Genomic DNA, 18,775 nt, shown 5'->3' on the forward strand with positions numbered 1-18,775 from the left:
CTTGGGGGCCCCCTGGGATGCCTCTTTGAGGGAGCTTCTCTTTGGTGCTATCATATCCTTCCCTTTGGCAGGTCTGTCCCTGGAATGACCACCCTTGCAGCTGGGCCCGCTCTTCGTGGAGGCGGAAGCAGGGGCCTCCCCAGGGGAGCTGGAGGCAGGGTTAAAGGACACTTGGTTGCCGCCTGTCTCTCCAGCCCCAGAGGACACAGAGCCGTCCCCTTCGCCCCCTTCCCCTGTCTCCCCACCGCCAGGCCTGGAGTCAGTTCCCTCTGAACAGTCCAAGGTCAGCGAGCAGTCAGTGGTGTCGGAGATGTAGAACGGAGGCCCAGGATCTTTGTTCTCAGGGTCGCTGCTGGGCTCACCGGGGGCAGCCCCATCACTCTCCGGGACTGGGCTGAGACTCTCCTGGGCACCTCCATCCACAGGTGTCAGGCTGCCATTGCCAGGGCCAGTGCCAAGGGGCTGCAGGCTCCCATCCACCAGAGATGTCAGGTCCACTGGGCCAAAGTCATTCAGGGTCACCTGGGGTACCTCCTGAGGGCCCTTGCAACACTGGAGGTCGAACTGGGCCAGCCCAGTCACTAGCTCATGCTCCTTAATCCCCAGAGCCAACGGTGAGAGTGGAGGGGACCAGGCAGGCCCCAGGCCCACAGGCTCGCTGTTCCTCTTCCGGAGCATGCTGAGCCCGCTGCGCCGAGCTCGGAGCAAAACTGGGGCAGGTTCCTCGGGCTGTGGGGCTGGGAGCTGGCCCTGCCGAGCGGAGGGTGGGTCAGGGGTTCCCTCCTGGCCCTCAGAGGCCTGAGGTCTGTGTGTGTGGCTGCAGTCCTGGTCCCTTGGCTCTCCAGTCTCCATCCAAGCCACCGTGGCCCGGGCCTGCCGGGGGCTGCTCCAGGGCAAGCTGTTGAACTTGGGCTCCTCGGGGCTGCCGGTGGAACTCTCCAGGAAGGTCAGCAGCTCCCGGTCAGCGGAGGTGCCCAGGGAGAGGCGGGAGCGGCGTGTGTTGGGGGGTCGGTAGGAGGGGCTGATGGGCCTGGGGTGCAGGAAAGGGGGCAGATCCTCTGCGCCCTTCTTGGTCAGCAGCTCTACATCGTTCTCACTGCTGCTTCGGCCAAATCCCACAAGCTCCCCAGCCGCCCAGGACCGGCGTTTCTGCTCCAGCTCCTTCAGCCGCTGCAGCCGCCTCAGCTCCTGTACCTCCCGGTCGTGGTTGTCCTGAACGAGGGGTGAAGAGAAGCCCGAAGATGCATGAGACACGTGGTACCCCTGTGCAGTTCCAGAGCCATCTACCCTCAGATCCCACGTACATGCACGGAGGAGACACCTGGGTCATGAGCATCACTGAGACTGTGTGCACAGAGGGCTGGGGTCTTCCGAAGCTACGCGGAGATGACCGGAGGAGCGTATTAGGCCTGACCTCAGAAGTCTAAGGTCATCCGATCCCTGGGCCCAACTTCCAGCTTTCTAGTCAAGGCATTGTCCCCTCAGCGTGGACTGTGATTCCACACGCGCCTGTGACCTCAACTACAAGGAAACCTAACTTGGTTCTCAGCGGGGCAAGACAGAAGGGACTTCCAGGAGAGGGCTACTCGGGCAGTGGCAGAGCGAAAAAAGCTACGGGTGGTAAGAGAGAGGCTGAAATAGTATCTGTGTTGCACACACACACACTCCTGTGCAGTACGTTCTATTTAACGAGGATGCATAAATGTACACCTAAGATATTAAGAAAGGCCTTTCAAATCTCTGTCCTGACTCTCCCCTGGTAAAGAAACACCAGAAATGCCAGGTGTCTCTGTCCCTTATGCCCTATGCCCTCCTCACAGTCAGAGAGAGGATTTGCCTTACAAATCCTTCACCTTCCACCCTGCTCCAAGTACCCAGCCCTCCCTCAACGAAATGGAACCAGGACAAGCGCACACTCCAAACGCACTTTACCGCCTGGCTGTGCTCCCTAAATATATTCATGTCATGTAAATAGATGGATCTCACAACCCAAATCTGTTATCTGTAGCACTTTTTACTTAAAAATTAATTTCCTCCAACAGTAGATGTGTCCGTAGATGTGTCGGTCCAAGCTTCCTTGAGGCTCTGGCTCTGGCTAGCCACCTGTGGTGGGGGTGGGGCCAGCTCCCGGCTCTCAGGGCAGCTGGGCTGACAGCATCACACAGGTGGCCTCGAGGGCCTACAGAATTCTGAGTGGGAGTGAGGCCTCAGAAAGAGCCAATTTGGCATCTACCATCCACCACCGCCACCTTCCCCTGCTGAGCTCACTGCTCGGACAAGGCGGAGTAAATGTGGCCAGAGGCTGAGCCTCTTCCCTTAGCTGCACAGAGGAAGAATCAGTCGAGAATTCAAGGAACTCTGGACTACCACTTAGGGCTATCGAGAAATCTGACAGTCCCCTAAAGAAATTTAGCTATGGACAAATCTGCTTTTAAAATACGGAGGAAGAGATGACACAGAAATATTTTCTCATCCCCACTGAAAATGAAAGGAGGTGAGTTGTTGTTTTTAACCCAGGTTAAAGTTTTATCTGCAAAGCCAAGCAACCCAGAGTTTTCTGGCTTCAGCCAATGACTCAGAGATTATCGGAACTGCTGGCTGAAGGGCAAGGTCTGCTCAGACAGCAGCGTGCTCCCTGGGTATCTGAGAATTCCAAAGCCTGCTCTAGGGGAGGACAGCATGGCTCCCAAGATGCCAACCCCCTGGCAATGGCTACAACACTCGAAACAGTTGAGAGAAGGCCTTCCAATCAACCCACCACGACACAGGTCTACTGGAAGAGGATATTATTCTCTCCTGGGGAGGGGGGTGAGAAAGACATCTGGGATCTTCAAAGAGACTTTCTACTATTGTGACTGCCATCATAAATAAACCTTACTAAGAAAACGCTTGTAGGGCATTAAAGCGAGTGTTGGAATGAGCAGCAAATTTGTAGAGGTGGCCAAATGCTAGATGATGCTACGGAAGCGCTCGGGGCTGGGATGGCAGAGCCACGTCCCACTAATCCCCAACGGGAGACCGGTGATGCTGCCTGGGCCTGAATTTCCTGAAACCCCAGAAACGCTGAGCCATCGTTCTGCCATGAGCAGAGGGCCAGGTCTGGAAGAAGGAAAATGAAAATCCACATAACTCAGAAAACGGAGGTGCCATCAGCCGTACCTTAACCGCTTTGTTGAATTTGATACAAAAGTCTCTAAATATCTGAAGGCATTCGTCCAACTTCATGGTTTCTTTGTCTTCACAGAAAAAATCTATAAGGGTGTGGGCCTCCTCTTGGAGCTCTTGTTTCCAATGCTCCAGTTCCATCAGCTTCTCCACAGCAAACTGCGGGGAGACAAACAAGCACACACTGAAGTGAACAGCCGGCTGACGAGGCGCTCGGCGTCCGTCTGGAGCCCAGGGAAGACGCGCTTCTGGCTTCAGTTTCAGGTCTCGGGAAAGGAAGGTTTATTTTAAGGCCAATGCGCTCAGAGCCAAAAGGAAAATAATTCAACCCAAACAAAACCTTTGGGAAGAAAGGTGAACTCCTGTGTGAGGTCTGGAAGCAACAAAACAGACTGAAGACCCTTAATGTGTAGAATGCCACGAACAAGGTGTTCACCTCTAATATCGCTGGAAAAATGACATAGGTGTACAGTTGGTTTTTATTAAGGAAGACCCATTCTGTATCTGTTCTTCCTTCTCTTAAAATTGAGTTTTATACCGGCCAAGAGCTTATTGTAGGGTCCCAGAAATCACCTGTTCTACTGACGAGTTGTCCTGTTAACAAGGAGTTTAAACTTAATCCCAAATGAGCTATGTCAGGGTCAGTGTCACCCCCACAGGACTGAAGTTCTCATGCCTAGATGGAGGCCCCAGCCAGGTGCTTATCTAATCAGCTGGGGATGCTTCATCCACAGTCCATGCCATTTAGTAGTTTGGGGGCAGACTTGGCATTAAAATCTTATTAAAACACCCCAGGAAATTCTGATGGGTACCCATGGTTAGAAATTACAGCCCTATACAATACATCCTCTTCTTAATTTTCTCCTAATTCTTCTAGGACAAAGTCTCTGAGGCCTCAATAAACAAATGGGACTGAAAGAAGCTTGCTTTCTCCCAGTGAGCTCCGACCCTTTCGGGATGGGGCTCTGCCAGGGCTATGGGGCACAGACACACTTCCCTGACAGGGATCCCACTGAAGCCTCATGTGGCTTTCTTTTTCACTAGGCAACAAGGCTCATATGAAGAAGGAATGTGTGGAGTGTATTACTTTATGAAATCACGCATATCATGGTTTTTTAAAGAAGGCTTATAGTTAAGAAACTTCTTTTTGAGTGGGGTACAGATCTAGGAAATGGGGAAGTTACAGGTTGCCTAGCCCCGAGGAGTCAAATCATTGCTCGAACACGCTACAGGACCTAAGGAGAAATTCCAAGAAGACAAGTCACCTCCCATGCACTCCAATACATTCTCCCCCTTAGAAGCCCTTTTCTCGCACCAAGCATATTTAAGAGGTAGCAGGAAACCAAAACTATTTAGGAGACCGAATACCAGAGAAAGTAACCCTCTGAGTCAGCAGCCCAAGGCAGTGTGTGCATTCACGTTGTATTTTCCTTTACGGAGAGAAGGGTATTAATGAAAGGATAAATCTTTGCCTGCCATTCTTCCACAGAAGGAAAGATGGATTCCAGCCAAGAACGGCTCGACTGCAGAAAAAACAGGACTCGTGACAAGAATCTACAGAGGAGCCTACCCCACCTCGTATGTCTCATCATTAGGGTCCACGGGCACTGTGAGGGGACTGGGAAGGAATAAGTTTCATGCATTTAAAAGTAATCCTTAGGACTTGGGAAAGAAATATTCTGAACATGGATCCGACAAGTCACCGCACTCAGAGTTATTTACCAAAAGTTATTTTTTTTGAACCCTGCCCACACAATTAGGCCCACAAACTAAAAACAAAGCCACAATGGCAAAGTGTGAATGACAACAGATTAGCAGTTGTCTACTGTAGCAAATTCAACTTTCTATCTCTAACATGCCTGCTACTGACCAAAGTTCCAAACAAATTTACTTGTATTTCTCACTTGAAGGATCAAAATACTAAAACAGATCTGTAAAACTAAGTTCTTGTCATTTTTCCGCTCAAACACCTTCAGTGGTTCCCCATGGTTTAGAGTACAAAGTCCAAAGTTTTCAGACTGGCATTCGGAGCCTCTTCCTGGCCTGACCATAACCTACTTTAAAAAATTTTATCTCTCCTATTTAAAAGAAATTGAATTTACAAGAGAAAAATAAATAGCTGGGTGGGACATTTTCTTTATAGAGATAAAAACGACTATTGGAAAGAAACGTTTAGCGTTAAAAACAAGGTTGCCCTTTTGGAGCACGCTAAGGAGTGCAGAGAAGACAGGGCTGCTTTTCATCATAAACCTTTCTTTACTAATATTTAGCATATGATATTAGTATTCGATAGAAGAACTGGGGAATATTTAATATAAGAACTGAGGCCTCCAGAATTCTCATCCCGATGTGTGACGGGTCTTCTCCTTGACCTTCTGGATTTGTTCCACTTGGCTGACTGTGCTCACTGTTAGGTGTTTTCCACCTACTCTTAGGCGTCTCTGTGCTGGCATTTGCTTTGTTCTTTTACTCTGAGAAAACTGTGCATTTTAAGGGGAAAATTAGAGTTCAGTTATATTTGAAAGAAAACACAGAACGCGTGTTTAATAATAAAAATAAACTCCCAGTAGAGCCAAACACAATCAAATGTTTGTTAATGGAAGCTGAACTCATAATATTTGATGAAGCTTAATGGCGAGTAAACAAGTAGAGGCTCTGGTTGGTACAGCCTTCCCAGTGCCAAGGGCAGCCCTGCCACACACGTCCCACCTCCCTAACCTCAAAGCACTGACATTTAAGGCAGCACACCTTCTCCCTAAAGACTGAGAGCATGAGAAGGTGCTACTCTGTTTAAATACGGAAGATAAAAGAAGTATGTCAGACTATGTGATTAGTGAGTCACAGAGAGCTGACACAAACACGTCCACTCTGCTGTTTTCTGTCGATGTTATTCGGAGCGGCTCCTGACACACCCTGTTGGGCTGATGTATTTCAAGTGGTGATAGGCACAGCTATCACGTTCTCCTGCTCTCATTATAAAACATGCCAAAACGTAGCTCGTTTCTTCAATAAAAACAAGTGAAGGAACACAGCCCTAGTTCTCAGGTGTCTTTACGATTTCTGTGGAACTTCGTTCTGTTGTCTGAAAGTTTGATTGGGAGACAAGAACTCCTAAACCATGATCTAGAACCACAGCTTGAGTTGCCAGGCATAGTTGTCAAGGGTGAGCACCATAAACTGATACTCAGTGTGGTGCAATGATGCCCATCGAGCAGTGATAAGCAGAGGTGCACTCCCTAACAAATATCTTAGTAAACTGAGAACATGTTCAATACTCTCAGCTCAAAACCAATCCAAGCAAAGAATGGGCACTGAAGAACGAAGTTCCTTTTAGGGGCTGGAGGAAAATATGAACGGGAATCTGCTGCTTCCCCAAACACACCCATGCAAATTTAACCAGCCTCAGAGGTGCTGCTGGAAGATGAAATTAGAGGGACAGACTGATTCAGCCACAGACCTGAAGGAAATCTTCCATCTGCTGACAAAGTTCCCCATCCCGCTGGATGTTTTCCTTCAGAGATCTCGTCCTGACAAAGAGCGAGTGCAGTTCCGCCTCCGTGTTATTTAGAGATAATCTAGAAGAAGAAAGGGGAGAGTGGGCAGCTGGCACAGAAAAGCCACGTGTCGTGTACGGATATCAAACAAGACCAACTGCTGGTCAACCTTAGGATCAGAAGGGGAGAGAGCCACTGAGATCATACTGCCCTACCCCTGTATTTAGAGTTTCCCGCTTTGTTTTTCTAAGAGAAGATGCCTTCCTAAAGAGAGGAGGCTGTAACTTCACGTATCAAAGAGAGCAGGCTGTAACTTTGTTCCTGCTGGTGAGATAATCAAAACCATGGGACTTGTCTCAACACCTTTATATAATAAGCATTAAAAACTAAAAGCCAGCAGGACTCAGAAACTTACACTTTCCTGTGGCCACTCAACACAAATACAAAAGCTCTGCCACAAAAAGCAAGGCAGCATACGCTGATAATCCTGACATTAAGGGTAACATGGAGATACTAAGCAGATGTTATGTCGCTTGCCACAGTCAGCCAGGGTAAGCAGTCTGCATTTTATAGACAAGTAACACACAGCTAACAATTCTGCAAAGAACCAGCAGTACTGATTGCAAGGCTCTTCTTATATATGTCAAATCAAGAGCATGAATGATGTTTTTATTACCCAGGAGAGTGAAGAGATGAAACCTAAATTCCAGGTGGAATTCAATTAGCAAATTAATAATTAGGGTGCTTTCACGCTTCCATTGTCAATTCTAACTTTTTTTAATGCAATAAAATCTTCCACCTTCATTGGTCTTTGGCACCCATCTACGATCTGTTTGTACTTCACCTTCCATTTCGAATAAACAAACCTTAATAGGTTTTTCCTAAGACAACAGCTAGCTTCCCCACCTAACTCTGATCAGAAATATCAGTTCAAATGCAACATAGCTCTACATAGCAATCTTAGCAACATTTCTATACTAGTCAGAGGACAAAATATTCCCATACAAATTTCTTTTTGTAATTCAAAACCAAAACAGTTGATATCTTATAAGGAAGATGTTCATTCTTTGGGAGAATAATCTGGTGATCTGTAAATACAACTTATGAACTGTTCACACTGTTGGACTGATAATCTCGCTTTGGGAAAGGCATGTAATCTCTGGTAGATGTTCAGGGTCCATAACATTGAGACACTGGTCAATGACAGGGCTGGGCTTGAAAAGCTACGGTACATGTGTTCACGCATGTAGTTTGAGGCTGTAGTCACAAACTAGACAGTCACTCGGATAATAAGTCTCTTGCAAATAAACCCATGAACTGGGTTGATACACAAAGCAATGTGCTGGAGCCAGCTCCCAAGGTGACCATGGGTACAGGTATCTCTTCTCAACCCTGCATTTAGTAACGCCATATTGCTGGCTTGCAATCAGCCATGGCCACAGTATTTATGCCATGGAAATCATCAAATGCTATAAATCAGAACTTTTTTGCCCCCTCAAAAGCTAATAACTGAACATTTACCACTTGGATGCATGGCTGTGCACTGTAAATTTAAAAACACAGAACTCAAGATAGCACGTATACACAGATTAAAACACACGTCTCTATTAGGATCAGAAGCAAATTAGAGCTTTATGCTTGGTAGATACTTTCTCTGTAAAGATGAGTGACTAATTTAAAACAAAATCCTTTTACAGCCCTTGGTGCAGCTCCAGCTTCTTCCAATGCAATAGAAAACAAATGTACCATGTTAGATTCTACAAGGAAACAGTGATGTATGGCCCCGAGACTGTGACTGATAATACATCAACTCCCAAGGTAATAGGCTGTGTTGTTTGAGCTCTATCTTTTGGGTGTGGAAGGATTTGAAGTTCTTAATCCATATATTTTTTTTACACTGATGATATTCATTAGAATAACCTGCATTTTTTTTTAGATTAAAATTAAGGATTAATTTTTCAAAACCTCCAAAGGTGCACACACATACTTCTGTAAGCAAATAAAAGGTACATCTGAAGGTTCAATGAGACAAAATTTTTAAAGTTCAAATCTGAATCCAAAAGTTAGAAAATATTCATCAGTGTTCATAAGAAGGTAGTTAAAAACAAAACAAAACAAAACAAAAACCCTCGAATCCTCATAATTCGCTTTCAGTCTTCCTTGCTTACCTAGCAGCCTCCTGAACATGATGCAATTTTTCAGAAAAGTTTAGGAGAATGGCATCTTTCTTTTGGGCTTCCTGGAACAAAAACAGAATCTTCTCTCACTATATAGATAAAACTGGAAGGAAATCATTTTCTCGGGGACTTAAAGGAACTTCGAAATCACTGTTCTAGTTTTTATGCCTGATACCTTCAAAGCAATTCACTGAGATATAAACTCTGATATTCTTAGTAAGATTTACCAGAATGTCCCTACCTCTCAAGATACATTTAACTTCCCAGAACAACCGAGCTCCCCGATATACAATCCATGCACATGAAATCTCAATGGAAGGAGGCGGAGGCTTAGCAAGACCTATTGTTTCTCAGAGAATCCAATACATCCTGCTTAAATACCATCCACACCTATGAGAGTGCCTGTAAATGACCGAGATATCTTTAGCTGTTAAACCAGTTTGCAGACTGAGTTTAATCAGAAGGCATACAAGCTATGCAGAGTTGGGATTCTTCACTTGTTCACAGGGTACAAGGAAGGCAGGTATGAAGGAAGCAATTACCAGCTCTGCAGACTTTCCCACATGGGCAAGAACCAAGTTACGCAGAGCACTTGAATTTGCAACTCTAAAAGGGCTACCAGGAGACTGCCCACAAGGCGTACGGGACGAGGAACTCATTTTCTGGTTTTAGTGTCCTGAAAATGAACTTTTAAATTTGTCCTGAGCTCAACATGTCCTCTATTTTCTGAAGGATATAGTAATAATAATAGTGTATATTCTTTATGGCTTGTTTACCACACGTCCAACGTCGAGCTAAGCATTTTACGAAATTATCTGTCAGCGCTCTCGGTTACTTGGTCTTGAAGTTATCACTACCCCCTCCCCATCATTAGACGAAGAGATTGAGGGGCTTAGGTTTAGGTATCTTGTCTGAAGAAGTACAGCTAATAAAGGACAAATCAAAGTCTCCCAGTTCTGTCCTATTCTGAAGCTCACACTTGAAACAAGCACATGACACGGCTTCCTCCCCAGGCTAAAGCTGTGTCTCCGTGATCGCTGTCAAAACAACAAGGCGATCCAACGGAGGAAAAACAAACCAGCACAATTCGTTACTGGAGATAATTTAACAACAAAGAGATAATTGTCCTTGGCTCATTTTTCACCTTGCAACTCATTCCTTTGGCACCACAGAGATCCAGTACAAACGGAAATGACGGTCAGGGTTCAGACCCCAAACCCTGCCTCACAAGAAGGCCCCTAACCCATACTTCACATAGGAAAAAGTGGAAGTGATCTTTTTAATTGCTGACGCCCTCACTCTTTACATATAAATGGTCAAAAACCCAGTCAATTCAACATCAGAAATATCTCAACGCCCAAGCCTCTACTCTCCAACCCTGTGGCCATTACGCCGATTCTCAACTCTCACCAATTAGAGCCAACTGCCACCAGGGGGTACCCCTATCTCTAGTCCTCTCTCCACTCCAACTCATCCTCCACATTGCTTTATTTTCCCAAAAACAAAAACAAAAAACCTGGTAGTGCCCATTATGCTGCACACGAGCTTCTATCGGCTCCCCATTGCTAATGCACAAAACCCAAACTCCCCAGTTTTAGGTTCTGACTCCTTCATGACTGGGCTTTAGCAGCCTCTCTGCCTCACTCCCCCGCCCTGCCACTCCTATAACCCCAAGGGGCAGCTCAACTCAGGAATCTGCAGATAGTGTTCTGCACAGAGAACCTTCTTGAAACCTGCCATGCCCTTTTCTAACTCTGACGTCACCTCACACCTGAAAACTTTACAGCCTCTGGGGGGGTTCACACATACACTCTCTCCCTCTAGTCATCGCTTCTGTACCTGTGCGACAAAGTGCAGAAGGTTCATCCCAGGTTTGTTTGCTTTTGTGTCTGCCAATTTGAGCAAAGAAGACAGTTTAAATCCTACGGCATTGCCAGCATACCCTCCCTAAAGGAGAGAAATCAAAAGAAAAAAATATACATATACCTTTAGACAGACCAACAAAGTTGGAAACACAATATTTTAATTTTTTTTTGAATTTTACTTACTGCATTCATGATATTTCCCGCCTGTAGCACCAGGTGTAATATTGAATGTAGCTCCTCACATGACATCAGCTCTGTCAAAAAACAAAACAAAACACCGCAGCACCTTAGAGAAGCTTTCGGGTTAAATACAGAAAAGAAAGCTACCCCATCCAAGTTTAAGGGTGTCCGAAGCAAGTTCTGACTCTAAACTGTACATGAAGATTTAAAAAAAACAACAACAAAGCAACACATTGTGTGGTGTATCTAATGCACCATTTGCTGCTGACAATCCACATCCTAGTGTTTAATTGGGAATCAGACACATCTGACACTTAAATATCACAAAATATTTCCACAATGAAAATCTTCAAGTAGTGGAAAATGCAAAAGCCTTATATAAAACAATAAACTGTATTATAGGAATAAAATTTCTCTCAGCAGTTTTTTTTTTTCCTTTATATCCACTAGCCTTTGAGACCATTTTATAAAATATGAAAACAAAAGGCAAGCAATATATTGCTTAGTCGATGAGCTATGAGGAGATAAAAGATAAACAGGCTGAGATGACATGTAAATAAGATGCAAAGCACCAACCCTTCGGGGCCAGGTGCCCAGAGAACCTTTCCATTTTATTCAAAACTATACATTTCAATTGGATTAGCTTAAAGATTTAAAAGGGAACTATCACTGTAATATATTGGTAAACTAGCGCTTTAACCACTGAACGTTTTGCACACACACCTACGCGAGTAAACAATATAAAAAAACTGCTAATTTATTTGGAAAGCTGAAAGAGTTTGATTATTAAAATAACAGTATAATACAGATAACAACATGTCACTTGTGATACTTTGAAGTTACTGTTCTCCGCTAGGTGTGGTATTACCTTCCAAAACTTACATTTGGATCACTGCCTATATTGTATTATCTAAGGCGGCCAGGTTTTGAAGGGTAACCAGATAAGGAACGTCTCCACCATGCCCACAAATGTGCTCTGCTCAATATGAAAACATATTCTTCCATCTCTATTTGAACGGGAAAAAACGACCCTTCCACAGTTGCTGCCAATTATAGCTTTGGTATAGGACAAAAAATGTAAAAGGCCTCTATATTGAAAGAAGAAAAATTCTTCTTACTTCTTAGTCTCTTCTCTAAAATGAAGAAAATATGATGAGATGAAGAGAAAAACTTTATCTCAACACAGGCCAGAGCGACTAAACAGGAAAACCAAATAGAAATAAACAGTTCCAGACAATAACTAGAAATCCAGAAAATGACTGAGAAGAAATCAGGCTGGTGCTGATGAATGCTGCAAAATGTGAGGGGCCAGGAGCGCCAGAGACGACCTCAGAGATGAGGCCACCACAAATGGGCTGGGCCTGAATGCACAGTGCCACAGAAGCCAGAAAGCAAAGCTCCCATCCCTATGAAATGAGAGGTCAGAGCAACTCTGCAGAGCTTATCCAAGCCGAGTAAGCGAAAATTTAGCAAAGTGTTCGAAGAAATGGAAATAGCCAACTCACCATCAAATGTATCTAGTCCACCATATGTAAGAGTCTGGAGGGACGATGCGTGTATGTACGTACGTGTACACACACACACACACACACACACACACACACCACACCACACCACCACCCCCACCACCACCCCTCCCTAACCTGAGAGAGAAAACAGTGCGTAACCAGCAAGGTTTACTCTGAAGCTTGAGACTAAAGAAACCTTCTCTAATGGGAGGATAATATGCTAATTAATTGAATGGTCAGTTAACTAACTAGGAGCAGGGAAGTAAATGGAAATAAATCTTAAATGCCATCCCTGGTAACATTTCATTTCCCTTTTTAGGGTATATCAGAAATGGGACTTCACGTTTCTAATTTCAATTGAGGAGTTTTAAAAAATAAACTGCTACCGAAATTAATGAAAACAAATCACTTGAAGCATCATGTATTTACTTACCTTTTGTCGCGGTTTTTAGCACTGTTATATCTGTGTATAGTGAAGAACAAGAAGGTAAAAATTCCTTCTTTAGCACCATGGCTTCAATCCGAAGTGAATAGCTAAAAAAAAATAAAAAGTAAAACTGTAGCATCCGATGCCATTCATTGAAACGCCTTACTCTGTAAAGAACAATGACCAGTGATCCTTACTTTGGCACCTGAATTAAGTAGTGCAGAAAGGAGTCTGCCAGGGACAGCTTGGACACGTCGCCACTAAAGGTTTTTAATTTCTTTATCTAAAAGACAAATGGAAGAGGGGGTAGAGAAAAAAAAAAATAACTTATGATGAAAATGTAACATGATTTAAAATTTCATCTTAGAATTCCTGTAAGAAAATAGGACTTCAGTGCTAAAATCAAACTAGTAAAATTGAAGAGAAGACAGAAGAGGAAACCATCACATCTACTACTTTGTCTTTTAAAAGAAGAAATGCCAAACCACCAAATCAGAAAGAGAAGAGCCATGTCACTTCTGCGGGTATAAACAGTCCCGTACACAGCAGGGAGCTGAGTCAGTGGGGTCCTCGGGAGGTTACTATAGGGAGATCGGAAAAGGGTTGTTCTAAGGATGAAGTTTTCAGTAAATTATAACCTGGAAGGGAGATCACTGGTTGGGAGAAGAAAGAGACTGAGTTGTCATTATCATACGGTCCTTTAAGTCATAAGTGAAAGAATATTTTGGAGTATTCTGAATATAAAACAACTTAGAATGGATAAGGTCTAATGCAGATTTTCTTGCTGTGGTCAAGTCCCCTCCACATACAGCAGCTTTATAGGCAGCGACTATTGTACGTCGAGGTTCGTACACTCCAGCAGGAAGGCACAAAGGAAAATGGCTTAACCTGCTAAAAGATCAATATCAAGACATCCTCTCTGAAAAAATCAGGCAATAAAACAGTATGCACAGTCGGATCCATTTCCATATTATTTTTTAAGTGTTGAGTACCGCCCCCCTCCCCAACCCTCCACGCACAGACTACACACACAGGTGAAAGACCACACGGCCCCACCTACACTAGGTGTCAGGATTACGGTGACTATTATTATTTTCTTCTGCTGCCCATTTTTATTTTCTAAAATGTCCACAATGAACATGTATTACCCTTAGGAGAAGTTAAAGTAAAATTATCAAACACTCAAATATTCCTTCAACTGTAGCGAAGAAAAAAAAGAAAAAGATTTCTGACGTAGGAATATAGCCAACAGTTAGCAGGTGGGGATGGAGAAGAGAAAGTTCTCAAACTGCATCAGAGAGCAAGTCACGTCCTCACCACATGGAAAACTGGACCGACCCAATGGCAAAAACACTTCTCCATCCACTGTAAGTCTTCCAACAAAAACACTTCAAGGTAAATAGTACCTTAAGACTGCTAGTAAAGCAGACAACCTTTCTTTGCTGCTAACTGTTGTTTAGGAGCATGTATCACCTTTTATTATTCTTTATAAAGCTCATCTCTCTCACACCCTGGATTATGTTGGCTGCCCATAAAAAAAAAAAAAAAAAAAACAACCATGATTTTTAAGCCTCTTGAAAAATAGGAAATGACAGTTCGAAAACACAGAGGAGGGAGTTTTTTGCAAAGATCCCATAACTGAAAGATCTACACCAATTACCTGGAAGGACAAAATGTCCACAGTGCAGATGCACATCCCAGTTGTAAGTCTGGTCCTTAAGACTATATTTTTTCTTCCAATGGGCAGAAAATAGCCATTTATAGAATTGCATTATTTCCTCTACCTTTAAGGCCTCAGAGTGAATTGATCATTTTTAAGCCTTTTTAAACTGAACGGCAGATAGAATCTCTGGTTTACCTAACTCCAAATCAGTGTCTGGTTTCTGAACCGAGAAAGCTATGGGATGAATTCTGATCCCTTCTGAACTAGTCTCATAATTCGCTATATATGGGCAGGGGCAGAGCTCGGGTGCACCTTTTCTGAGACCATATATGTAGCATGTACAAAACTGCTGAAAATAACAGCAGTTTTCTGTCTAAAGCATTAGAACAGGTCATGCTAAGTAAACTTGGTAGATATTTCCATTAAACATGTGCTAAACTCTAACTGAACGAGGATTAATCTCCTTCACTTATGTAAAGAACTAAAAATGTTTAGATTTCAAGAGAATGGTGATGAAAAGGTAGTATTTAATTTAAATACCGTGTATACAGTTCTTAATTCCATTTCGAAATGGGATTTATGTTCATTAAGAGGGATTACTGTACCTTCGCAGTGGTAGGGAGGTGAAAAAGAGAGGTGAACCAACCCTATAATTATTATGTATTCTCATCATCATCAAAAAGCATTTATCAAACATTGTTAGGCATAACTTTGTTGGCTGAGCCAAGGGACTCTCATTATGACCCGGCTGTGCCTGCTTCTGTCCTAATAGCAAGCAGCGTGCTCCTTAAGACACACATTCCAAAGGGCAGGCCTCCTTCATCCCATCTAATTCCATTCACATGGCCTTGAAATAGCAGGATTTCCCACCGGCAGACCCATCCAGACCCATCCGACAGAAGACCAAAGGGCTCCCTCCCTGTCATTCCTATCCCAAGGGCAGAGTAAACCAAAAAGCTAGAAACGAAAGTCAGAGGAGTCAATTCAACCTGCCTCCGGGGACAACAGAACAGGACAACAGAACATTTCTATCGCCTTCCAGCCTGTCCCTGACACTGAGAAGCTATGTGTGTCAGGCCCGTCAGAGGGAAGGGCTCGCTGGCTGGGTAGGGGTCCCTTCCCCCGCCCGCCTGGCTCCTCTCCAGCCTCCTCTCATGGCACAGGAATACTTCGCTGGACAGGGGGCGGGCACACTCCAGGTTCTTTTATTTCTGGGTCTATGAGTTTGAAGCAAGATGAACAAACCTGCCAGATGAAAGATTTATGGCGAAGGGCAGAGAAATCCTGAAAACAAATTAACCTTGGGTTGGCTCGTCAGCTGAGAATGCAGGAGAGAAAGGGCTCTTTCCGCTCATATTTTTCCACATGCTGATAAGATCACAGTTGTATTCGGGGGGACACTCGCACCAGTGCTCTGTGAGAGCAGAGGTGCTAAAAGGCTGGGAGGTCTCCTGAGAACCTTTGGAGAGTTTCGAGGACCTCTGCCCTTCCTTCCTTCCTCAAAGGGAGGTCACAGAGTGCAGCAAAAGGAACTGCTCTGGGGTCAGATGAATCGAGGTTCGAATCCGCCTTCGTCTATGGCCTAGCCATCACATGACACTGGACAGGTTCTATATCTAACCCTCGTGAGCCTCTTTCTCACTTGTAAAACGACGCCGTGTAAAATCACTTAGGTCGCCGTGAGGACTGAATGCAAAAGATACACAAAATAATTACAGCAATGATTTATTGACTTTCCAAGTGCCAGGCGCTGGACTAGGCACTTGAAATGCACGATCTCGTTTGGCTGACTTTTGTCCTGTCCAGTGCCTGGAACATGGGGGCACTCAGTAAACATTTAATCCTTTCTTGTGCTAAAAATGAGCATAGACAGTTATACCACAGACTTAGCAACATGCGGTTACGCACACACTCATTATTTATTAGCTTATTTCTGCCACATTCCTAAACCTCTTTCCCTAGGCCCTGTCTCCACCTAGGCCTCATCTCCATCCTCCACTGGCCACCAAAGGCTCTAGGGTCACCCTAGGTCTGAGTGGTGCCAGAGGCCACATGGCATTCGCAACAAAGCCAACTGGTGGTGGTATTGGCTTTCACAGATTCCCTAGTGATTCAGGGAGGGGCACTAAGCAGCCCTGGGGATGGTCAGGGTGTTCCTACAGAAGGAAGCTCCCAGTTGAGTTTAGAGGGTGTGGTGAGCTGAAGCTAAGAGTCAGTAATGTAAACAAGGAGAAGTGTGACCAAGCTTGTCAGCTATTCAGACAGAGGATGACCCTGCAGGAGGAGGGTGACAGGAGAAAGAGCTGGGCCTAGTTCAGCAGCTGGGAAGGCATTTTAGGGTCCCAAGGCTATGTTTCATCTCAGCAGGACACTGTCTCTGGGGTTAGCTAATTGTCTGGGGGTGAGAGACTGCCTCGGGGACCCAGGGCAGGCTTGGGTGAGTTTTATTCATCTTGCCCTTAACATACTTCCTTTTGAATTATATCCCACACAACTCAAAAAAAAAAAAACAAAAAACAGTTCTTTAAAACATGAGAGGTTTGACAGCTAGATTGCTTCTTTGAAAAATCCCTTAGTCTTCCACAGCCTTTGCATTCTCTAATCGCCTTTGAATTTTCAATTAGAAATAAAGATATTAAGAAAACCATACTTAACCTCCCACCTCTTCATGGCATTAAACTCTCTCATGCCTAACTTCCACTTAAGTAGAAATTTAAAGCTTTTCAGAACACTTTCACATGGGCTATCAAATTTGATCCTCACTAACCCATGTCCTGTTTGCCCCTAGGCCTGCTCACTTGCGACTATATGCCGGCTGCCAGCGGTTTACAGCCCTGACTTTACCCCCAAAGTTTGCCACGAAATAGCTCGCTTTTATTATTATTTTCACATCACTCTAGTATATCGACAGTCTGGAAACAAATGGCATCGTTCTACTTATAGCATTCGTTTTTAGCAGTGGCATTTCCATTTACGAAATATAGTAATTCTAGGTTGCTAAAAACGTCAAATCCTAGAAATCGTAGCATTCCTACATGTGATGTTAAATTAATGCTGGCAGCAGGCTGCACTTTTTTTTTTCTAAACAAGAAAAAGTTTTAAAAAACGACAAGGTTGGTTAGGAGCGGGTACCAGAGTTGTCCAAAGGAGAAGTCATAAAAAAAAGCCCAGGCAGGAATAAGATTTTGAGAACGAAATCTTTGTTTAAAACTTAAATGAATTCAACCATATTCATCCTAATTCAAAGATTTTGGAACTCCCATTCTTTACATGAAAGATTAAGGAGTGTTTAGTATATAAGAGCTGGGTAAGTTATGTTATGTCAAATGTTTCTTTCCCTTTAAGATCCTTTTAACTAACATTAATAAATGCTGTTAATTAATCTTGACTAAGGGAAATTAACTTGCAAACAGAAAACCCAAGGTAGAGAGAGAGGATCAGGTTATTAGAGGCACCTAGAATACCTAGTGAATCCACTAGGACCGTCCTCACTTCGGCATTATGTATTTATCAGTGACATTTCTCCTACTGTTGTTAATGGCACTAAAGTTCCATAAATTATGTGAGAAGAGGGATGGGGGCGAGATGAACCGGTGCTATGTTTAAAAGGGTAACTTATACCTTTTACTCTATAAAACTCTATATTATGCAAATGTTTACAAGCACAGGTATTCATGTAATTTCTTATGAATTTTTTCAAGGGTCACTTCTTCAGAAATAAAAGACAATATCACAATTTCGGAAGGTTTTATAAGGTTGTTTTTCTGATTTTTTTTTCCTATCAAGCTCCTAACCATTAAAAAATTCAGTTAATTCGGTCCAGAAAAAAAAATCAACATCTTCATATTATGGTACTATATTGCTATCACAGCCATCTCTTCCTTTCAGTCAATTATATAGACAACATTTATCAACAACTGACATACTTCTCCAAATTTTTAGAGCATCTTTATCCCAAAGTGTTTTTGTCTTTTTTTACAGTGTATGTATTATAAAACAACCTAGGTACATCCTAGATCATCGTTAATGACAGAAAATGGAACTAAAATTTATTGCGCTCCCATGTGCCAAGTACCATGTTAGATGCATAGCTATGGTTGAATCATCTTGGCAACCCAATGAGGTAAACACCGTGTCTCACGTTATAGGTGAGAAAGCTAAAGGTCACAGGAGTTAAGGAACGTGCCCAAGTTTCTCATTAAAAAAAATAAATAAATAAGGTTTTCAATTATGTGTAGAGCTCTTATTTAAACCTAGATTCTCAAACTCCAGAACCCATACTCTTTCTACTGGGCC

General features: G+C 43.7%; 1 protein-coding gene across 4 annotated transcripts in view; it reads right to left on the reverse strand.

The window, feature by feature from the left end:
- Positions 1 to 18,775, reverse strand: part of FHDC1 (FH2 domain containing 1) — a 37,299-nt gene that overhangs the window by 3,820 nt on the left and 14,704 nt on the right. For 2 of the 4 annotated variants that reach the window (XM_023530183.1, XM_011359367.2), the window contains exons 5-12: positions 13,014 to 13,099; positions 12,823 to 12,923; positions 10,885 to 10,955; positions 10,676 to 10,783; positions 8,828 to 8,898; positions 6,623 to 6,740; positions 3,160 to 3,324; positions 22 to 1,212 (exon numbers count right to left, since the gene is read on the reverse strand). In XM_023530183.1, the coding sequence (XP_023385951.1) occupies positions 22 to 1,212; positions 3,160 to 3,324; positions 6,623 to 6,740; positions 8,828 to 8,898; positions 10,676 to 10,783; positions 10,885 to 10,955; positions 12,823 to 12,923; positions 13,014 to 13,099 (1,911 nt within the window). Of the gene's footprint in view, positions 1 to 12; positions 1,213 to 3,159; positions 3,325 to 6,622; positions 6,741 to 8,827; positions 8,899 to 10,675; positions 10,784 to 10,884; positions 10,956 to 12,822; positions 12,924 to 13,013; positions 13,100 to 18,775 lie in introns of all 4 variants that reach the window. The other 2 variants (XM_011359366.2, XM_011359368.2) reach the window with 2 other exon arrangements.

Source organism: Pteropus vampyrus, unplaced genomic scaffold (assembly GCF_000151845.1).
Source record: "Pteropus vampyrus isolate Shadow unplaced genomic scaffold, Pvam_2.0 Scaffold47, whole genome shotgun sequence".
Taxonomy (NCBI): Eukaryota; Metazoa; Chordata; class Mammalia; order Chiroptera; family Pteropodidae; genus Pteropus; species Pteropus vampyrus.